At 51.2% G+C, this 21,188-nt stretch overlaps 1 protein-coding gene across 2 annotated transcripts in view; it reads left to right on the top strand.

Annotated features, from left to right (window-relative positions):
* Positions 1 to 21,188, top strand: part of LOC118378838 (zinc finger matrin-type protein 4-like) — a 146,313-nt gene that overhangs the window by 28,769 nt on the left and 96,356 nt on the right. Inside the window, exons 1-2 of one of the 2 annotated variants that reach the window (XM_052477919.1) lie at positions 3,655 to 3,685; positions 12,689 to 12,790. In XM_052477919.1, the coding sequence (XP_052333879.1) occupies positions 12,689 to 12,790 (102 nt within the window). In that variant the 5' untranslated portion in view covers positions 3,655 to 3,685. Of the gene's footprint in view, positions 1 to 3,654; positions 3,686 to 12,688; positions 12,791 to 21,188 lie in introns of those variants that run through there. The other variant, XM_052477918.1, reaches the window with a different exon arrangement.

The raw sequence follows: 21,188 nt of genomic DNA, 5'->3' as shown, positions 1-21,188 counted from the left end.
TACGGTGAAGCATTGTAGTGGCAGCATTCTGCTGTGAGGATGTTTTTTCAGTGGCAGGGACTGGGAGACTAGTCAGGATCGAGGGAAGATGAATGGAGAACAGAGAGATCCTTGATGAAAACCTGCTCCAGAGCACTCAGGATCTCAGACTGTTGCGAAGGTTCACCTTCCAACATGACAATGACCCTAAGCATACAGCCAAGACAACACAAGAGTGGCTTTGGGACAAGTCTATGAATGTCCTTGAGTGCCCCAGCCAGAGCCCGGACTTGAATCTGATCGAACATCTCTGGAGAGACCTGAAAATATATATCCAACCTGACAGAGCTTGAGAGGATCTGCAGAGAAGAATGGAGAAACTTCCCAAATACAGGTGTGCAAAGCTTGTAGCTGTAACTGCTGCCAAAGGTGCCTCAACTAAGTAACGAGTAAATGGTCTGAATACTTATGTAAATGTGAAGAAAAAAAAACAACAACCTGTTTTTGCTTTGTCAGTACGGGGAATTGTGAATGTATTGATGAGGGAAATAAAACAATTCAATCCATTTTAGAATAAGACTGTAACGTAACAAAATGTGGAAAAAGTCAAAGGGTCGTATTACTTTCCGAAGGCTCTGCATTTAGCTCATTTTTGTTGTTTGACTTATTTAAAGAATTTGTGATTGTATGGCGTCATCCGACATTCCTGCTAGTGTTTTGTTTCTCTCTCACTAGCTACCTAACTCTTCTTTCTCTCCATTTTTCTCTCTCACTAGCTACCTAACTCTTCTTTCTCTCCATTTTTCTCTCTCACCAGCTACCTAACTCTTCTTTCTCTCCATGAGTCTCTCTCACTAGCTACCTAACTCTTCTTTCTCTCCATGTTTCTCTCTCACCAGCTACCTAACTCTTCTTTCTCTCCATGAGTCTCTCTCACTAGCTACCTAACTCTTCTTTCTCTCCATGTTTCTCTCTCACAAGCTACCTAACTCTTCTTTCTCTCCATGTTTCTCTCTCACTAGCTACCTAACTCTTCTTTATCTCCATGTTTCTCTCTCACTACCTACCTAACTCTTCTTTCTCTCCATGTTTCTCTCTCACTAGCTACCTAACTCTTCTTTCTCTCCATGTTTCTCTCTCACTAGCTACCTAACTCTTCTTTCTCTCCATGTTTCTCTCTCACTAGCTACCTAACTCTTCTTTCTCTCCATGTTTCTCTCTCACTAGCTACCTAACTCTTCTTTCTCTCCATTTTTCTCTCTCACCCACCCCTCTCCCCCCTCCTTTTCTGTCTCTCTCCCCTTCCCACCCTTTCTCTCCCCCTCCCTCTGTCCCTCTCCCCTCCCTCTGTCTCTCTCCGTCTCCCTATCCCTCTATCTCTCTCCCCTTCCCACCCTTTCTCTCCCCCTCCCTCTGTCCCTCTCCCTCTCCCTCTCCCCTCCCTCTGTCCCTCTCCCTCTCCCCCTCCCTCTGTCCCTCTCCCTCTCCCCTCCCTCTGTCCCTCTCCCTCTCCCCTCCCTCTCTCTCTCCCTCTCCCCTCCCTCTCTCTCTCCTCTCCCCTCCCTGTCTCTCCCCTCCTCCTCCCTCCCTCCCTCCCTCCCTCCCTCCCTCCCTCCCTCCTCCCTCCCTCCCTCCCTCCCTCCTCCCCTCCCTCCTCCCTCCCTCCTCCCTCCCTCCCTCCCTCCCTCCCTCCCTCCCTCCCTCTGTCTCTCTCCCCTCCCTCTCCCTCTGTCTCCCTCTGTGTCCCTCCCTCCCTCTGTCTCTCTCCCTCTCCCCTCCCTCTGTCTCTCTCCCCTCCCTCTCCCTATGTCTCTCTCCCCTCCCTCTCCCTCTGTCCCTCTTCCTCTCCCTCTGTCCCTCTTCCTCTCCCCTCCCTCTGTCTCTCTCCGTCTCCCTCTCCCTCTGTCTCTCTCCCCTTCCCACCCTTTCTCTCCCCCTCCCTCTGTCCCTCTCCTCTCCCTCTCCCTCTCCCTCTGTCCCTCTCCCTCCTCCCTCTGTCTCTCTCCCTCTCCCTCCCTCTGTCTCTCTCCCCCTCCCTCCTCCCTCCTCCTCCTCCCCCTCCCTCCCTCCCTCCTCCCTCCTCCCTCCCTCCTCCTCCCTCCTCCTCCCTCCCTCCTCCCCTCCTCCCTCCCTCCCCTCTGTCTCTCTCCCTCTCCCCTCCCTCTGTCTCTCTCCCTCTCCCCTCCCTCTGTCTCTCTCCCCTCCTCTGTCTCTCTCCCTCTCCCCTCCCTCTGTCTCTCTCCATCTCCCTCTCCCTCTGTCTCTCTCCCCTTCCCACCCTTTCTCTCCCCCTCCCTCTGTCTCTCTCCCTCTCCCTCTCCCCCTCCCTCTGTCCCTCTCCCTCTCCCCCTCCCTCTGTCTCTCTCCCTCTCCTCCCTCTGTCTCTCTCCCTCCCTCTCCCTCTGTCTCTCTCCTCTCCCCTCCCTCTGTCTCTCTCCGTCTCCTCTCCCTCTGTCTCTCTCCTTCCCACCCTTTCTCTCCCCCTCCCTCTGTCCCTCTCCCTCTCCCCTCCCTCTGTCCCTCTCCCTCTCCCCTCCCTCTGTCTCTCTCCCTCTCCCCTCCCTCTGTCTCTCTCCCCTCCCTCTCCCTCTGTCTCTCTCCCTCCCCTCCCTCTGTCTCTCTCCGTCTCCCTCTCCCTCTGTCTCTCTCCCCTTCCCACCCTTTCTCTCCCCCTCCCTCTGTCCCTCTCCCTCTCCCCTCCCTCTGTCTATCTCCGTCTCCCCTCTCCCTCTGTCTCTCTCCCCTTCCCACCCTTTCTCTCCGTCTCCGTCTCCCTCTCCCTCTGTCTCTCTCCCCTTCCCACCCTTTCTCTCCCCCTCCCTCTGTCCCTCTCCCTCTCCCCTCTCTCTGTCTCTCTCCCTCTCCCCTCCCTCTGTCTCTCTCCCTCTCCCCTCCCTCTGTCTCTCTCCCCTCCCTCCCTCCTCCCTCCCTCCCTCCCTCCCTCCCTCCCTCCCTCCCTCCCCTCCTCCCTCCCTCCTCCCTCCCTCCCTCCCTCCTCCCTCCCTCCCTCCCTCCCTCCCTCCCTCCCCCCTCCCTCCCTCTGTCTCTCTCCCTCTCCCCTCCCTCTGTCTCTCTCCCTCTCCCTCTCCCTCTGTCTCTCCTCCCTCCCTCCCTCCCTCCCTCCCTCCCTCCCTCCCTCCCTCCCTCCCTCCCTCCCTCCCTCCCTCTCTCCCTCTGTCTCTCTGTCTCTCCCCTCCCTCTGTCTCTCTCCCTCTGTCTCTCTCCCCTCCCTCTCCTCTGTCTCTCTCCCCCTCCCCTCCCTCTGTCTCTCTCCGTCTCCCTCTCCCTCTGTCTCTCTCCTCCTCCCTCTGTCCCCCCTCTGTCCCTCTCCCCCCCTCTGTCCCTCTCCCCCTCCCTCTGTCCCTCTCTCTCTCTCCCTCTGTCTCCCTCTGTCTCCCTCTGTCTCTCTCTCTCTCTCTCTCTCTCTCTCTCTCTCTCTCTCTCTCTCTCTCTCTCTCTCTCTCTCTCTCTCGTCTCTCTCTCTCTCTCTCCCCCCTATCGAGTCATTCATCTCGTCACAGATTGCCTTCATAAATGAGTCAGACTACCCAGACAGAGCTCCATGCAACATGTTATACCCACAGGGGTAGTTGAGATATTTTGGCAGATTATGAAGTTTGTGACGTCATCTTAATTAACGAAGAGATTACATGATAATGTTTAATTTGCAGGTCGGTTGGTTCTTGTCTGTCAATCGAGAGTCAATGTAAGTTTTTTTTTATTTTTATTTTTTATTTAACTACATAATATGAGAGATGCTTTGATTGGCCTGTATTCTGTCAGAAGTAGAATGATGCTTGTCATTGTTTTCAACTTCACCTTTCTCACCTTCACCTCTCTCATACGTGTTTCCATTACTACGTTACTGCATCTCATCAATGGAGCAAACAATTATCATTTGGATCAAAACGATTCTGACTTGAGGGACTTTCCCTCTGTCACTTTCTGGTGGAAGCAATGTTCAGTACATTGCAGATAGAAATGTTATGTATAGAACAAACATGTCTACCTCATGTCCTATTCTAGTGCATGACAGAGAATGTATGTTCAAAACAGTATCTATATGAATATATATTCCCCCCCAGGTGTAAAGGATAATACCTTGGAGTGCTGTAGCTAAGCGTTAATGAGTCGACCAAAGGTTCAATTAGATAATGAGGATCTATTTTATTCTCTTCGATTCTATTCTATTTTAACAAGCTGCTTTAGTTTATGCGATTATCCACTCTACTGTGATGAGAGCTAAGAGAAGTGAAGGGTTAATTGTTAGTGCGTGAGTGTGTGTGTTTAACTATACGTGTGGGTACCAGAAGTCTCCACAAGAATATTTGACTAACTGGGGATATTTTGTTGGTCCCCACAAGGTCAAATGCCATTTCTGGGTGAAGGGTAGGGTTGGGGCTAAGGGAAAATAGGAGTGTGTGTATGTGTGTGTGTGTGTGTGTGTGTGTGTGTGTGTGTGTGTGTGTGTGTGTGTGTGTGTGTGTGTGTGTGTGTGTGTGTGTGTGTGTGTGTGTGTGTGTGTGTGTGCAGCAGCTAGTTGTGCATTGAGGCTGAGTGTGTGTGTGTGTGTGTGTGTGTGCAGCAGCTAGTTGTGCATTGAGGCTGAGTGTGTGTGTGTGTGTGTGTGTGTGTGTGTGTGTGTGTGTGTGTGTGTGTGTGTGTGTGTGTGTGTGTGTGTGTGTGTGTGTGTGTGTGTGTGTGTGTGTGTCTGTGTGTGTGTGTGTGTTCGCTGTCTTTCTCCGTTCCCTACATACAGTTAGACTAGTGCCTGTCTCAGTCTTTGTCTCTAATGGCACCCTATTCCCTATGCAGTGTGACTCCCTATTCCCTATGCAGTGTGACACCCTCTTCCCTATGCAGTGTGACACCCTATTCCCTATGCAGTGTGACACACTATTCCCTATGCAGTGTGACACACTATTCCCTATGCAGTGTGACTCCCTATTCCCTATGCAGTGTGACACCCTATTCCCTATGCAGTGTGACTCCCTATTCCCTATGCAGTGTGACAACCTATGCATTGGGACTCCCTATGCAGTGTGACACCCTATTCCCTATGCAGTGTGACTCCCTATTCCCTATGCAGTGTGACAACCTATGCATTGGGACTCCCTATGCAGTGTGACTCCCTATTCCCTATGCAGTGTGACACCCTATGCAGTGTGACACCCTATGCAGTGTGACACCCTATGCAGTGAGACACCCTATGCAGTGTGACTCCCTATGCAGTGTGACACCCTATGCAGTGTGACTCCCTATGCAGTGTGACACCCTATTCCCTATGCAGTGTGACTCCCTATTCCCTATGCAGTGTGACACCCTATTCCCTATGCAGTGTGACACCCTATGCAGTGTGACTCCCTATGCAGTGTGACTCCCTATTCCCTATGCAGTGTGACTCCCTATGCAGTGTGACACCCTACTCCCTATGTCTTGTGACACCCTATTCCCTATGCAGTGTGACACCCTATGCAGTGTGACACCCTATGCAGTGTGACTCCCTATGCAGTGTGACTCCCTATTCCCTATGCAGTGTGACACCCTATGCAGTGTGACACCCTATGCAGTGTGACTCCCTATGCAGTGTGACTCCCTATTCCCTATGCAGTGTGACACCCTATGCAGTGTGACTCCCTATGCAGTGTGACTCCCTATGCAGTGTGACACCCTATTGCCTATGCAGTGTGACTCCCTATTCCCTATGCAGTGTGACACCCTATGCAGTGTGACTCCCTATGCAGTGTGACTCCCTATTCCCTATGCAGTGTGACTCCCTATGCAGTGTGACACACTATTGCCTACGCAGTGTGACTCCCTATGCAGTGTGACACACGACTCCCTATGCAGTGTGACTCCCTATGCTGTGTGACACTCTATTCCCTATGCAGTGTGACACCATATTCCCTATGCAATGTGACTCCTATGCAGTGTGACTCCTATTCCCTATGCAGTGTGACTCCTAATGCAGTGTGACTCCTATGCAGTGTGACACCCTACTCCCTATGCAGTGTGACTCCCTATGCTGTGTGACACCCTATTCCCTATGCAGTGTGACTCCTATGCAGTGTGACACCCTATTCACTATGCAGTGTGACACCCTGTTCCCTATGCTGTGTGACTCCGTATTCCCTATGCCATGTGACACCCTATTCCCTATGCAGTGTGACACCCTATGCAGTGTGACTCCTATGCAGTGTGACTCCTATTCCCTATGCAGTGTGACACCCTATGCAGTGTGACACCCTATGCAGTGTGACTCCTATGCAGTGTGACTCCTATTCCCTATGCAGTGTGACACCCTATGCAGTGTGACTCCTATGCAGTGTGACTCCCTATGCAGTGTGACACCCTATTGCCTATGCAGTGTGACTCCTATTCCCTATGCAGTGTGACACCCTATGCAGTGTGACTCCCTATGCAGTGTGACTCCCTATTCCCTATGCAGTGTGACACCCTATGCAGTGTGACTCCCTATGCAGTGTGACACACTATTGCCTACGCAGTGTGACTCCCTATGCAGTGTGACACACGACTCCCTATGCAGTGTGACTCCTATGCTGTGTGACACTCTATTCCCTATGCAGTGTGACACCATATTCCCTATGTGACTCCTATGCAGTGTGACTCCCTATTCCCTATGCAGTGTGACTCCTAATGCAGTGTGACTCCTATGCAGTGTGACACCCTACTCCCTATGCAGTGCAGTGTGACACCCTATTCCCTATGCAGTGTGACTCCCTATGCAGTGTGACACCCTATTCACTATGCAGTGTGACACCTATGCAGTGCCATGACACCCTATTCCCTATGCAGTGTGACACCCTATGCAGTGTGACTCCCTATGCAGTGTGACTCCTTATTCCCTATTCCCTATGCAGTGTGACACCCTATGCAGTGTGACTCCCTATGCAGTGTGACACCCTATGCAGTGTGACTCCCTATTGCCTATGCAGTGTGACTCCCTATTCCCTATGCAGTGTGACACCCTATGCAGTGTGACTCCCTATGCAGTGTGACTCCTATTCCCTATGCAGTGTGACACCCTATGCAGTGTGACATGCAGTGTGACTCCCTATGCAGTGTGACACACTATTGCCTACGCAGTGTGACTCCCCTATGCAGTGTGACACACGACTCCCTATGCAGTGTGACTCCCTATGCTGTGTGACACCCTATTCCCTATGCAGTGTGACTCCTATGCAGTGTGACACCCTATTCACTATGCAGTGTGACACCCTGTTCCCTATGCTGTGTGACTCCGTATTCCCTATGCCATGTGACACCCTATTCCCTATGCAGTGTGACACCCTATGCAGTGTGACTCCTATGCAGTGTGACTCCCTATTCCCTATGCATTGTGACACCCTATGCAGTGTGACACCCTATGCAGTGTGACTCCTATGCAGTGTGACTCCTATTCCCTATGCAGTGTGACTCCCTATGCAGTGTGACACCCTATTCACTATGCAGTGTGACACCCTGTTCCTATGCTGTGTGACTCCGTATTCCCTATGCCATGTGACACCCTATTCCCTATGCAGTGTGACACCCTATGCAGTGTGACTCCCTATGCAGTGTGACTCCCTATTCCCTATGCATTGTGACACCCTATGCAGTGTGACACCCTATGCAGTGTGACTCCCTATGCAGTGTGACTCCCTATTCCCTATGCAGTGTGACTCCCTATGCAGTGTGACACCCTATTCCCTATGCTGTTTGACACCCTATTCCCTATGCAGTGTGACTCCCTATGCAGTGTGACACCCTACTCCCTATGCAGTGTGACTCCCTATGCTGTGTGACACCCTATTCCCTATGCAGTGTGACTCCCTATGCAGTGTGACACCCTATTCACTATGCAGTGTGACACCCTGTTCCCTATGCTGTGTGACTCCGTATTCCCTATGCCATGTGACACCCTATTCCCTATGCAGTGTGACACCCTATGCAGTGTGACTCCCTATGCAGTGTGACTCCCTATTCCCTATGCAGTGTGACACCCTATGCAGTGTGACACCCTATGCAGTGTGACTCCCTATGCAGTGTGACTCCTATTCCTATGCAGTGTGACACCCTATGCAGTGTGACTCCCTATGCAGTGTGACTCCCTATGCAGTGTGACACCCTATTGCCTATGCAGTGTGACTCCCTATTCCCTATGCAGTGTGACACCCTATGCAGTGTGACTCCCTATGCAGTGTGACTCCCTATTCCCTATGCAGTGTGACACCCTATGCAGTGTGACTCCCTATGCAGTGTGACACACTATTGCCTACGCAGTGTGACTCCCTATGCAGTGTGACACACGACTCCCTATGCAGTGTGACTCCCTATGCTGTGTGACACTCTATTCCCTATGCAGTGTGACACCATATTCCCTATGCAATGTGACTCCCTATGCAGTGTGACTCCCTATTCCCTATGCAGTGTGACTCCTAATGCAGTGTGACTCCCTATGCAGTGTGACACCCTACTCCCTATGCAGTGTGACTCCCTATGCTGTGTGACACCCTATTCCCTATGCAGTGTGACTCCCTATGCAGTGTGACACCCTATTCACTATGCAGTGTGACACCCTGTTCCCTATGCTGTGTGACTCTGTATTCCCTATGCCATGTGACACCCTATTCCCTATGCAGTGTGACACCCTATGCAGTGTGACTCCCTATGCAGTGTGACTCCTTATTCCCTATGCAGTGTGACACCCTATGCAGTGTGACACCCTATGCAGTGTGACTCCCTATGCAGTGTGACTCCCTATTCCCTATGCAGTGTGACACCCTATGCAGTGTGACTCCCTATGCAGTGTGACTCCCTATGCAGTGTGACACCCTATTGCCTATGCAGTGTGACTCCCTATTCCCTATGCAGTGTGACACCCTATGCAGTGTGACTCCCTATGCAGTGTGACTCCCTATTCCCTATGCAGTGTGACACCCTATGCAGTGTGACTCCCTATGCAGTGTGACACACTATTGCCTACGCAGTGTGACTCCCTATGCAGTGTGACACACGACTCCTATGCAGTGTGACTCCCTATGCTGTGTGACACCCTATTCCCTATGCAGTGTGACTCCCTATGCAGTGTGACACCCTATTCACTATGCAGTGTGACACCCTGTTCCCTATGCTGTGTGACTCCGTATTCCCTATGCCATGTGACACCCTATTCCCTATGCAGTGTGACACCCTATGCAGTGTGACTCCCTATGCAGTGTGACTCCCTATTCCCTATGCATTGTGACACCCTATGCAGTGTGACACCCTATGCAGTGTGACTCCCTATGCAGTGTGACTCCCTATTCCCTATGCAGTGTGACTCCCTATGCAGTGTGACACCCTATTCACTATGCAGTGTGACACCCTGTTCCCTATGCTGTGTGACTCCGTATTCCCTATGCCATGTGACACCCTATTCCCTATGCAGTGTGACACCCTATGCAGTGTGACTCCCTATGCAGTGTGACTCCCTATTCCCTATGCATTGTGACACCCTATGCAGTGTGACACCCTATGCAGTGTGACTCCCTATGCAGTGTGACTCCCTATTCCCTATGCAGTGTGACTCCCTATGCAGTGTGACACCCTATTCCCTATGCTGTTTGACACCCTATTCCCTATGCAGTGTGACTCCTATGCAGTGTGACACCCTATGCAGTGTGACTACTCCCCTATGCAGTGTGACTCCCTATGCTGTGTGACACCCTATTCCCTATGCAGTGTGACTCCTATGCAGTGTGACACCCTATTCACTATGCAGTGTGACACCCTGTTCCCTATGCTGTGTGACTCCGTATTCCCTATGCCATGTGACACCCTATTCCCTATGCAGTGTGACACCCTATGCAGTGTGACTCCCTATGCAGTGTGACTCCTATTCCTATGCAGTGTGACACCCTATGCAGTGTGACACCCTATGCAGTGTGACTCCCTATGCAGTGTGACTCCCTATTCCCTATGCAGTGTGACACCCTATGCAGTGTGACTCCCTATGCAGTGTGACTCCCTATGCAGTGTGACACCCTATTGCCTATGCAGTGTGACTCCCTATTCCCTATGCAGTGTGACACCCTATGCAGTGTGACTCCCTATGCAGTGTGACTCCCTATTCCCTATGCAGTGTGACACCCTATGCAGTGTGACTCCCTATGCAGTGTGACACACTATTGCCTACGCAGTGTGACTCCCTATGCAGTGTGACACACGACTCCCTATGCAGTGTGACTCCCTATGCTGTGTGACACTCTATTCCCTATGCAGTGTGACACCATATTCCCTATGCAATGTGACTCCCTATGCAGTGTGACTCCCTATTCCCTATGCAGTGTGACTCCTAATGCAGTGTGACTCCCTATGCAGTGTGACACCCTACTCCCTATGCAGTGTGACTCCCTATGCTGTGTGACACCCTATTCCCTATGCAGTGTGACTCCCTATGCAGTGTGACACCCTATTCACTATGCAGTGTGACACCCTGTTCCCTATGCTGTGTGACTCTGTATTCCCTATGCCATGTGACACCCTATTCCCTATGCAGTGTGACACCCTATGCAGTGTGACTCCCTATGCAGTGTGACTCCCTATTCCCTATGCAGTGTGACACCCTATGCAGTGTGACACCCTATGCAGTGTGACTCCCTATGCAGTGTGACTCCCTATTCCCTATGCAGTGTGACACCCTATGCAGTGTGACTCCCTATGCAGTGTGACTCCCTATGCAGTGTGACACCCTATTGCCTATGCAGTGTGACTCCCTATTCCCTATGCAGTGTGACACCCTATGCAGTGTGACTCCCTATGCAGTGTGACTCCCTATTCCCTATGCAGTGTGACACCCTATGCAGTGTGACTCCCTATGCAGTGTGACACACTATTGCCTACGCAGTGTGACTCCCTATGCAGTGTGACACACGACTCCCTATGCAGTGTGACTCCCTATGCTGTGTGACACCCTATTCCCTATGCAGTGTGACTCCCTATGCAGTGTGACACCCTATTCACTATGCAGTGTGACACCCTGTTCCCTATGCTGTGTGACTCCGTATTCCCTATGCCATGTGACACCCTATTCCCTATGCAGTGTGACACCCTATGCAGTGTGACTCCCTATGCAGTGTGACTCCCTATTCCCTATGCATTGTGACACCCTATGCAGTGTGACACCCTATGCAGTGTGACTCCCTATGCAGTGTGACTCCCTATTCCCTATGCAGTGTGACTCCCTATGCAGTGTGACACCCTATTCCCTATGCTGTTTGACACCCTATTCCCTATGCAGTGTGACTCCCTATGCAGTGTGACACCCTATTCCCTATGCAGTGTGACACCCTATTCCCTATGCAGTGTGACACCATATTCCCTATGCAGTGTGACACCCTATTCCCTATGCTGTGTGACACCATATTCCCTATGCAGTTTGACACCCTATTCCCTATGCCATGTGACACCCTATGCAGTGTGACACCCTATTCCCTATGCTGTGTGACACCATATTCCCTATGCAGTTTGACACCCTATTCCCTATGCCATGTGACACCCTATGCAGTGTGACTCCCTATGCACTGTGACTCCCTATTCCCTATGCATTGTGACACCCTATGCAGTGTGACACCCTATGCAGTGTGACTCCCTATGCAGTGTGACTCCCTATTCCCTATGCAGTGTGACACCCTATTCCCTATGCTGTTTGACACCCTATTCCCTATGCAGTGTGACTCCCTATGCAGTGTGACACCCTATTCCCTATGCAGTGTGACACCCTATTCCCTATGCAGTGTGACACCATATTCCCTATGCAGTGTGACACCCTATTCCCTATGCCACGTGACACCCTTTCCCTATGCTGTTTGACACCCTATTCCCTATGCAGTGTGACTCCCTATGCAGTGTGACACCCTATTCCCTATGCTGTGTGACACCATATTCCCTATGCAGTGTGACAACCTATTCCCTATGCTGTTTGACACCCTATTCCCTATGCAGTGTGACTCCCTATTCCCTAGGCAGTGTGACACCCTATTCCCTATGCAGTGTGACTCCATATGCAGTGTGACACCCTATTCCCTAGGCAGTGTGACACCCTATTCCCTATGCAGTGTGACTCCATATGCAGTGTGACACCCTATTCACTATGCAGTGTGACACCCTATTCCCTATGCAGTGTGACACCCTATTCCCTATGCAGTGTGACACCCTATTCCCTATGCAGTGTGACTCCATATGCAGTGTGACACCCTATTCCCTATGCAGTGTGACACCCTATTCACTATGCAGTGTGACACCCTATTCCCTATGCAGTGTGACTCCATATGCAGTGTGACACCCTATTCCCTATGCAGTGTGACACCCTATTCCATATGCTGTGTGACTCCATATTTCCTATGCAGTGCACTATATTTGATTAGAGTCACTATAAGGGATAAGGGTGTAACTTGAACAGAGTCACTATAAGGGAAAAGGGTGTAATTTGAACAGAGTCACTATAAGGGATAAGGGTGTAATTTGATCAGAGTCACTATATCCTGGCAAACGGGCGTATTGCTTTATTCTAAGTATGTTTTTTCTGTGTGTGTGTGTGTGTGTGTGTGTGTGTGTGTGTGTGTGTGTGTGTGTGTGTGTGTGTGTGTGTGTGTGTGTGCGTGCGTGCGTGCGTGCGTGCGTGCGTGCGTGCGTGCGTGCGCGCGCGTGTGTGTGTGTGTGTCTATAGATGAAGGCTGGGGTCGTGGAAGGAGGACTGTTCACAGAGAGTTACTGCAACATCTGTAACGCCCAACTCATCTCCGAGTCGCAACGCACAGCACACTATGAGGTGAGTCTACATCACAATCACACGCACACACACAGAGAGAGCGAGGAAGAGGCCTGAGAGAGAGGAGGAGGGCAGGGGGTATGAGTGTGGGGTAATCAAGAGGGGAGAGTGTGGTGCAGGGAGTTGCATTAGAGGGAGAGACAGTGCCAGCTGGAGGGATGGATGGATAGATAATGGAGTGCTGCTAGTGGGTGATAACCTGCCTGAGTCCAGTCATGCTGCTCCACTGCCCCTGTTAGATCTTTCCCCTGGGAGTCAAATACCATCCTCTCCCTGCCTGACTCCCTGCCTGACTCCCTGCCTGACTCCCTGTCTGACTCCCTGTCTGACTCCCTGTCTGACTCCCTGCCTGACTCCCTGTCTGACTCCCTGCCTGACTCCCTATCTGACTCCCTGTCTGACTCCCTGCCTGACTCCCTGCCTGACTCCCTGCCTGACTCCCTGTCTGACTCCCTGTCTGACTCCCTGCCTGACTCCCTGCCTGACTCCCTGTCTGACCCCCTGTCTGACTCCCTATCTGACTCCCTGTCTGACTCCCTGTCTGACTCCCTGCCTGACTCCCTGTCTGACTCCCTGCCTGACTCCCTGCCTGACTCCCTGTCTGACTCCCTGCCTGACTCCCTGTCTGACTCCCTGTCTGACTCCCTGCCTGACTCCCTGCCTGACTCCCTGTCTGACTCCCTGTCTGACTCCCTGTCTGACTCCCTGCCTGACTCCCTGCCTGACTCCCTGTCTGACCCCTGTCTGACTCCCTATCTGACTCCCTGTCTGACTCCCTGTCTGACTCCCTGCCTGACTCCCTGTCTGACTCCTGTCTGACTCCTGCCTGACTCCTGCCTGACTCCCTGTCTGACTCCCTGCCTGACTCCTGTCTGACTCCTGCCTGACTCCTGCCTGACTCCTGTCTGACCCCTGTCTGACTCCTATCTGACTCCTGTCTGACTCCTGTCTGACTCCTGCCTGACTCCTGTCTGACTCCCTGTCTGACTCCCTGCCTGACTCCCCGCCTGACTCCCCGTCTGACTCCTGCCTGACTCCTGCCTGACTCCTGCCTGACTCCTGCCTGACTCCTGTCTGACTCCTGCCTGACTCCTGCCTGACTCCTGTCTGACTCCTGCCTGACTCCTGCCTGACTCCCTGCCTGACTCCCTGTCTGACTCCTGTCTGACTCCTGCCTGACTCCTGTCTGACTCCTGCCTGACTCCTGCCTGACTCCTGCCTGACTCCTGTCTGACTCCTGTCTGACTCCTGCCTGACTCCTGCCTGACTCCTGCCTGACTCCTGTCTGACTCCTGCCTGACTCCTGCCTGACTCCTGTCTGACTCCTGCCTGACTCCTGCCTGACTCCTGTCTGACTCCTGCCTGACTCCTGCCTGACTCCTGTCTGACTCCTGCCTGACTCCCCTGTCTGACTCCTGTCTGACTCCTGTCTGACTCCTGTCTGACTCCTGCCTGACTCCTGCCTGACTCCTGCCTGACTCCTGTCTGACTCCTGCCTGACTCCTGCCTGACTCCTGTCTGACTCCTGTCTGACTCCTGCCTGACTGCTCCTGCCTGACTCCTGTCTGACTCCTGCCTGACTCCTGCCTGACTCCCTGCCTGACTCCTACCTGACTCCTGCCTGACTCCTGCCTGACTCCTGTCTGACTCCTGTCTGACTCCTGTCTGACTCCTGCCTGACTCCTGTCTGACTCCTGTCTGACTCCTGCCTGACTCCTGCCTGACTCCTGTCTGACTCCCTGTCTGACTCCTGTCTGACTCCTGCCTGACTCCTGCCTGACTCCCTGTCTGACTCCTGCCTGACTCCTGCCTGACTCCCTGCCTGACTCCTGCCTGACTCCTGTCTGACTCCTGCCTGACTCCTGCCTGACTCCTGCCTGACTCCTGCCTGACTCCTGTCTGACTCCCTGTCTGACTCCTGTCTGACTCCTGTCTGACTCCTGCCTGACTCCTGCCTGACTCCTGCCTGACTCCTGTCTGACTCCTGTCTGACTCCTGCCTGACTCCTGCCTGACTCCTGTCTGACTCCTGCCTGACTCCTGCCTGACTCCCTGTCTGACTCCCTGCCTGACTCCCTGCCTGACTCCCTGCCTGACTCCCTACCTGACTCCCTGCCTGACTCCCTGCCTCCATGCCTGCTGATCTGTCCATCACATTGCAGGTGTGTGTGGATGTATGTCGAGTGCATCTCAGACTCAGACCCAGGCCCAGCATTACCTGTCAATGTTTTCCCTCTTATCTCCCTCCCACCCACCCTCTCCTCTTTCTTTCTGTCTTCTCCATTATCACTTTCTAAATATTCATTTTCTACATGTTTCTTTTACAATCCACCACTCATTCCTCTCTCCCTCTCTTCTCTACCACTATGTCTCTCCCTCTCTTCTCTACCACTATCAGTCTCTCCCTCTCTTCTCTACCACTATCAGTCTCTCCCTCTCTTCTCTACCACTATCAGTATCTCCCTCTCTTCTCTACCACTATGTCTCTCCCTCTCTTCTCTGCTACTATCAGTCTCTCCCACTCTTCTCTACCACTAACAGTCTCTCCCTCTCTTCTCTACCACTATCAGTATCTCCCTCTCTTCTCTACCACTATGTCTCTCCCTCTCTTCTCTACCACTATGTCTCTCCCTCTCTTCTCTACCACTATCAGTCTCTCCCTCTCTTCTCTACCACTATCAGTATCTCCCTCTCTTCTCTACCACTATGTCTCTCCCTCTCTTCTCTACCACTATGTCTCTCCCTCTATTCTCTGCTACTATCAGTCTCTCCCTCTCTTCTCGCCCACTATCAGTCTCTCCCTCTCTTCTCTACCACTATCCTGCTCTATCAGTCTCTCCCTCTCTTCTCTACCACCATCAGTCTCTCCCTCTCTTCTCTACTACTATGTCTCTCCCTCTCTTCTCTACCACTATCAGTCTCTCCCTCTCTTCTCTACCACTATGTCTCTCCCTCTCTTCTCTACCACTATCAGTCTCTCCCTCTCTTCTCTACCACTATCAGTCTCTCCCTCTCTTCTCTACCACCATCACTCTCCCTCTCTTCTCTACCACTATGTCTCTCCCTCTCTTCTCTACCACTATCAGTCTCTCCCTCTCTTCTCTACCACTATCAGTCTCTCCCTCTCTTCTCTACCACTATCAGTCTCTCCCTCTCTTCTCTACCACCATCAGTCTCTCCCTCTCTTCTCTACCACCATCAGTCTCTCCCTCTCTTCTCTACCACTATCAGTCTCTCCCTCTCTTCTCTACCACTATGTCTCTCCATCTCTTCTCTACCACTATCAGTCTCTTCCTCTCTTCTCTACCACTATCAGTCTCTCCCTCTCTTCTCGCCCACTATCAGTATCTCCCTCTCTTCTCTACCACTATGTCTCTCCCTCTCTTCTCTACCACTATGTCTCTCCCTCTCTTCTCTACCACTATCAGTCTCTCCCTCTCTTCTCTACCACTATGTCTCTCCCTCTCTTCTCTACCACTATGAGTCTCTCCCTCTCTTCTCTACCACTATGTCTCTCCCTCTCTTCTCTACCACTATGTCTCTCCCTCTCTTCTCTCCCACTATCAGTCTCTCCCTCTCTTCTCTACCACTATGTCTCTCCCTCTCTTCTCTACCACTATCAGTCTCTCCCTCTCTTCTCTACCACTGTCTCTCCCTCTCTTCTCTACCACTATGTCTCTCCCTCTCTTCTCTACCACTATGTCTCTCCCTCTCTTCTCTACCACTATGTCTCTCCTTCTTCTCTGCCACTATGTCTCTCCCTCTCTCTCCTCTACCACTATGTCTCTCCCTCTCTTCTCTACCTCTCCCCTCTCTCTACCACTATCTCTCCCTCTCTTCTCTACCACTGTCTCTCCCTCTCTTCTCTACCACTATGTCTCTCCCTCTCTCTACCACTATGTCTCTCCTCTCTTCTCTACCACTATCAGTCTTCCCTCTCTTCTACCACTATGTCTCTCCCTCTCTTCTCTACCACTATCAGTCTCTCCCTCTCTTCTCTACCACTATGTCTCTCCCTCTCTTCTCTACCACTATGTCTCTCCCTCTCTTCTCTACCACTATGTCTCTCCCTCTCTTCTCTACCACTATCAGTCTCTCCCTCTCTTCTCTACCACTATGTCTCTCCCTCTCTTCTCTACCACTATCAGTCTCTCCCTCTCTTCTCTACCACTATCAGTCTCTCCCTCTCTTCTCTCCTCTCCTTCTCTACCACTATGTCTCTCCCTCTCTTCTCTACCACTATGTCTCTCCCTCTCTTCTCTACCACTATCAGTCTCTCCCTCTCTTCTCTCCCACTATCAGTCTCTCCCTCTCTTCTCTACCACTATCAGTCTCTCCCTCTCTTCTCTACCACTATGTCTCTCCCTCTCTTCTCTACCACTATCAGTCTCTCCCTCTCTTCTCTACCACTATCAGTCTCTCCCTCTCTTCTCTACCACTATGTCTCTCCCTCTCTTCTCTACCACTATGAGTCTCTCCCTCTCTTCTCTACCACTATGTCTCTCCCTCTCTTCTCTACCACTATGTCTCTCCCTCTCTTCTCTACCACTATCAGTCTCTCCCTCTCTTCTCTACCACTATGTCTCTCCCTCTCTTCTCTACCACTATCAGTCTCTCCCTCTCTTCTCTACCACTGTCTCTCCCTCTCTTCTCTACCACTATGTCTCTCCCTCTCTTCTCTACCACTATGTCTCTCCCTCTCTTCTCTACCACTATGTCTCTCCCTCTCTTCTCTACCACTATGTCTCTCCCTCTCTCCTCCACTATGTCTTCCCTCTCTTCCACTATGTCTCTCCCTCTTCTCTACCTCTCTCCCTCTCTACCACTATGTCTCCCTCCTCTACCACTCTCTTCTCTTCTCTACCACTATCAGTCTCTCCCTCTCTTCTCTACCACTATGTCTCTCCCTCTCTTCTCTACCACTATCAGTCTCTCCTCTCTTCTCTACCACTGTCTCTCCTCTCTTCTCTACCACTATGTCTCTCCCTCTCTTCTCTACCACTATGTCTCTCCCTCTTCTCTCCACTGTCTCTCCCTCCCTTCTCTACTACTATGTCTCTCCCTCTCTTCTCTACCACTATGTCTCTCCCTCTCTTCTCTACCACTATCAGTATCTCCCTCTCTTCTCACCACTATCAGTCTCTCCCTCTCTTCTCTACCACTATCAGTCTCTCCTCTCTTCTCTGCCACTATGTCTCTCCCTCTCTTCTCTACCACTATGTCTCTCCCTCTCTTCTCTACCACTATGTCTCTCCCTCTCTTCTCTACCACTATGTCTCTCCCTCTCTTCTCTACCACTATCAGTCTCCCTCTCTTCTCTACCACTATGTCTCTCCCTCTCTTCTCTACCACTATGTCTCTCCTCTCTTCTCTACCACTATCAGTCTCTCCTCTCTTCTCTACCACTATGTCTCTCCTCTCTTCTCTCTACTACTCAGTCTCTCCCTCTCTTCTCTACCACTATGTCTCTCCCTCTCTTCTCTACCACTATGTCTCTCCTCTCTACCACTATGTCAGTCTCTCCACTATGTCTCTTCTCTCTACCACTATGTCTCTCCTCTCTTCTCTACCACTATGTCTCTCCTCTCTTTCTCTACCACTATGTCTCTCCCTCTCTTCTCGACCACTGTCTCTCCCTCTCTTCTCTACCACTATGTCTCTCCCTCTCTTCTCTACCACTATGTCTCTCCCTCTCTTCTCTACCACTATCAGTCTCTCCCTCTCTTCTCTCACCACTATGTCTCTCCCTCTCTTCTCTACCACTATCAGTCTCTCCCTCTCTTCTCTACCACTATGTCTCTCCCTCTCTTCTCTACCACTATGTCTCTCCCTCTCTTCTCTACCACTATGTCTCTCCCTCTCTTCTCTACCACTATGTCTCTCCCTCTCTTCTCTACCACTATGTCTCTCCCTCTCTTCTCTACCACTATGTCTCTCCCTCTCTTCTCTACCACTATGTCTCTCCCTCTCTTCTCTACCACTATCAGTCTCTCCCTCTCTTCTCTACCACTATGTCTCTCCCTCTCTTCTCTACCACTATGTCTCTCCCTCTCTTCTCTACCACTATGTCTCTCCCTCTCTTCTCTACCACTATCAGTCTCTCCCTCTCTTCTCTACCACTATCAGTCTCTCCCTCTCTTCTCTACCACTATCAGTCTCTCTCTCTTCTCTACCACTATCAGTCTCTCCCTCTCTTCTCTACCACTATGTCTCTCCCTCTCTTCTCTACCACTATGTCTCTCCCTCTCTTCTCTACCACTATCAGTCTCTCCCTCTCTTCTCTACCACTATGTCTCTCCCTCTCTTCTCTACCACTATGTCTCTCCTCTCTTCTCTACCACTATGTCTCTCCCTCTCTTCTCTACCACTATCAGTCTCTCCCTCTCTTCTCTACCACTATCAGTCTCTCCCTCTCTTCTCTACCACTATCAGTCTCTCCTCTCTTCTCTACCACTATCAGTCTCTCCCTCTCTTCTCTACCACTATCAGTCTCTCCCTCTCTTCTCTACCACTATGTCTCTCCCTCTCTTCTCTACCACTATGTCTCTCCCTCTCTTCTCTACCACTATCAGTCTCTCCCTCTCTTCTCTCACTATGTCTCACTCTTCTCTACCACTATGTCTCTCCCTCTCTTCTCTACCACTATCAGTCTCTCCCTCTCTTCTCCCTCTCTTCTCTACCACTATCAGTCTCTCCCTCTCTTCTCTACCACTATCAGTCTCTCCCTCTCTTCTCTACCACTATCAGTCTCTCCCTCTCTTCTCTACCACTATCAGTCTCTCCTCTCTTCTCTACCACTATCAGTCTCTCCCTCTCTTCTCTCTACCACTATCAGTCTCTCCCTCTCTTCTCTACCACTATGTCTCTCCCTCTCTTCTCTACCACTATCAGTCTCTCCTCTCTTCTCTACCACTATCAGTCTCTCCCTCTCTTCTCTACCACTATCAGTCTCTCCCTCTCTTCTCTACCACTATCAGTCTCTCCTCTCTTCTCTACCACTATCAGTCTCTCCCTCTTCTTCTCTATCACTCTCCTCTCTTCTCTACCACTATCAGTCTCTCCTCTCTTCTCTACCACTATGTCTCTCCTCTCTCTCTCTCTACTATATCAGTCTCTCCCTCTCTTCTCTACCACTATCAGTCTCTCCCTCTCTTCTCTACCACTATCATGTCTCTTCTCTCTCTATGTCTTCTTCTCTACCACTATGTCTCTCCTCTCTTCTCTACCACTATCAGTCTCCCTCTCTTCTCTACCACTATGTCTCTCCCTCTCTTCTCTACCACTATCAGTCTCTCCCTCTCTTCTCTACCACTATGTCTCTCCTCTCTTCTCTACCACTATCAGTCTCTCCCTCTCTTCTCTCTCTTCTCTACCACTATCAGTCTCTCCCTCTCTTCTCTACCACTATGTCTCTCCCTCTCTTCTCTACCACTATGTCTCTCCCTCTCTTCTCTACCACTATGTCTCTCCCTCTCTTCTCTACCACTATGTCTCTCCCTCTCTTCTCTACCACTATCAGTCTCTCCCTCTCTTCTCTACCACTATCAGTCTCTCCCTCTCTTCTCTCCCACTATCAGTCTCTCCCTCTCTTCTCTACCACTATCAGTCTCTCCCTCTCTTCTCTACCACTATCAGTCTCTCCCTCTCTTCTCTACCACTATCAGTCTCTCCCTCTTCTCTACCACTATCAGTCTCTCCTTCTCTTCTCTACCACTATGTCTCTCCCTCTCTTCTCTACCACTATGTCTCTCCTCTCTTCTCTACCACTATCAGTCTCTCCTCTCTTCTCTACCACTATGTCTCTCCCTCTCTTCTCTACCACTATCAGTCTCTCCCTCTCTTCTCTACCACTATCAGTCTCTCCCTCTCTTCTCTACCACTATGTCTCTCCCTCTCTTCTCTACCACTATCAGTCTCTCCCTCTCTTCTCTACCACTATCAGTCTCTCCCTCTCTTCTCTACCACTATCAGTCTCTCCCTCTCTTCTCTACCACTATGTCTCTCCCTCTCTTCTCTACCACTATCAGTCTCTCCCTCTCTTCTCTACCACTATGTCTCTCCCTCTCTTCTCTACCACTATCAGTCTCTCCCTCTCTTCTCTACCACTATCAGTCTCTCCCTCTCTTCTCTACCACTATGTCTCTCCCTCTCTTCTCTACCACTATGTCTCTCCCTCTCTTCTCTACCACTATGTCTCTCCCTCTCTTCTCTACCACTATCAGTCTCTCCCTCTCTTCTCTACCACTATCAGTCTCTCCCTCTCTTCTCTACCACTATCAGTCTCTCCCTCTCTTCTCTACCACTATGTCTCTCCCTCTCTTCTCTACCACTATCAGTCTCTCCCTCTCTTCTCTACCACTATCAGTCTCTCCCTCTCTTCTCTACCACTATCAGTCTCT

The sequence above is a fragment of the Oncorhynchus keta genome, chromosome 24 (assembly GCF_023373465.1).
Source record: "Oncorhynchus keta strain PuntledgeMale-10-30-2019 chromosome 24, Oket_V2, whole genome shotgun sequence".
In the NCBI taxonomy this organism is placed as follows: domain Eukaryota; kingdom Metazoa; phylum Chordata; class Actinopteri; order Salmoniformes; family Salmonidae; genus Oncorhynchus; species Oncorhynchus keta.
This window is presented reverse-complemented; position numbering and strand designations above follow the sequence as displayed.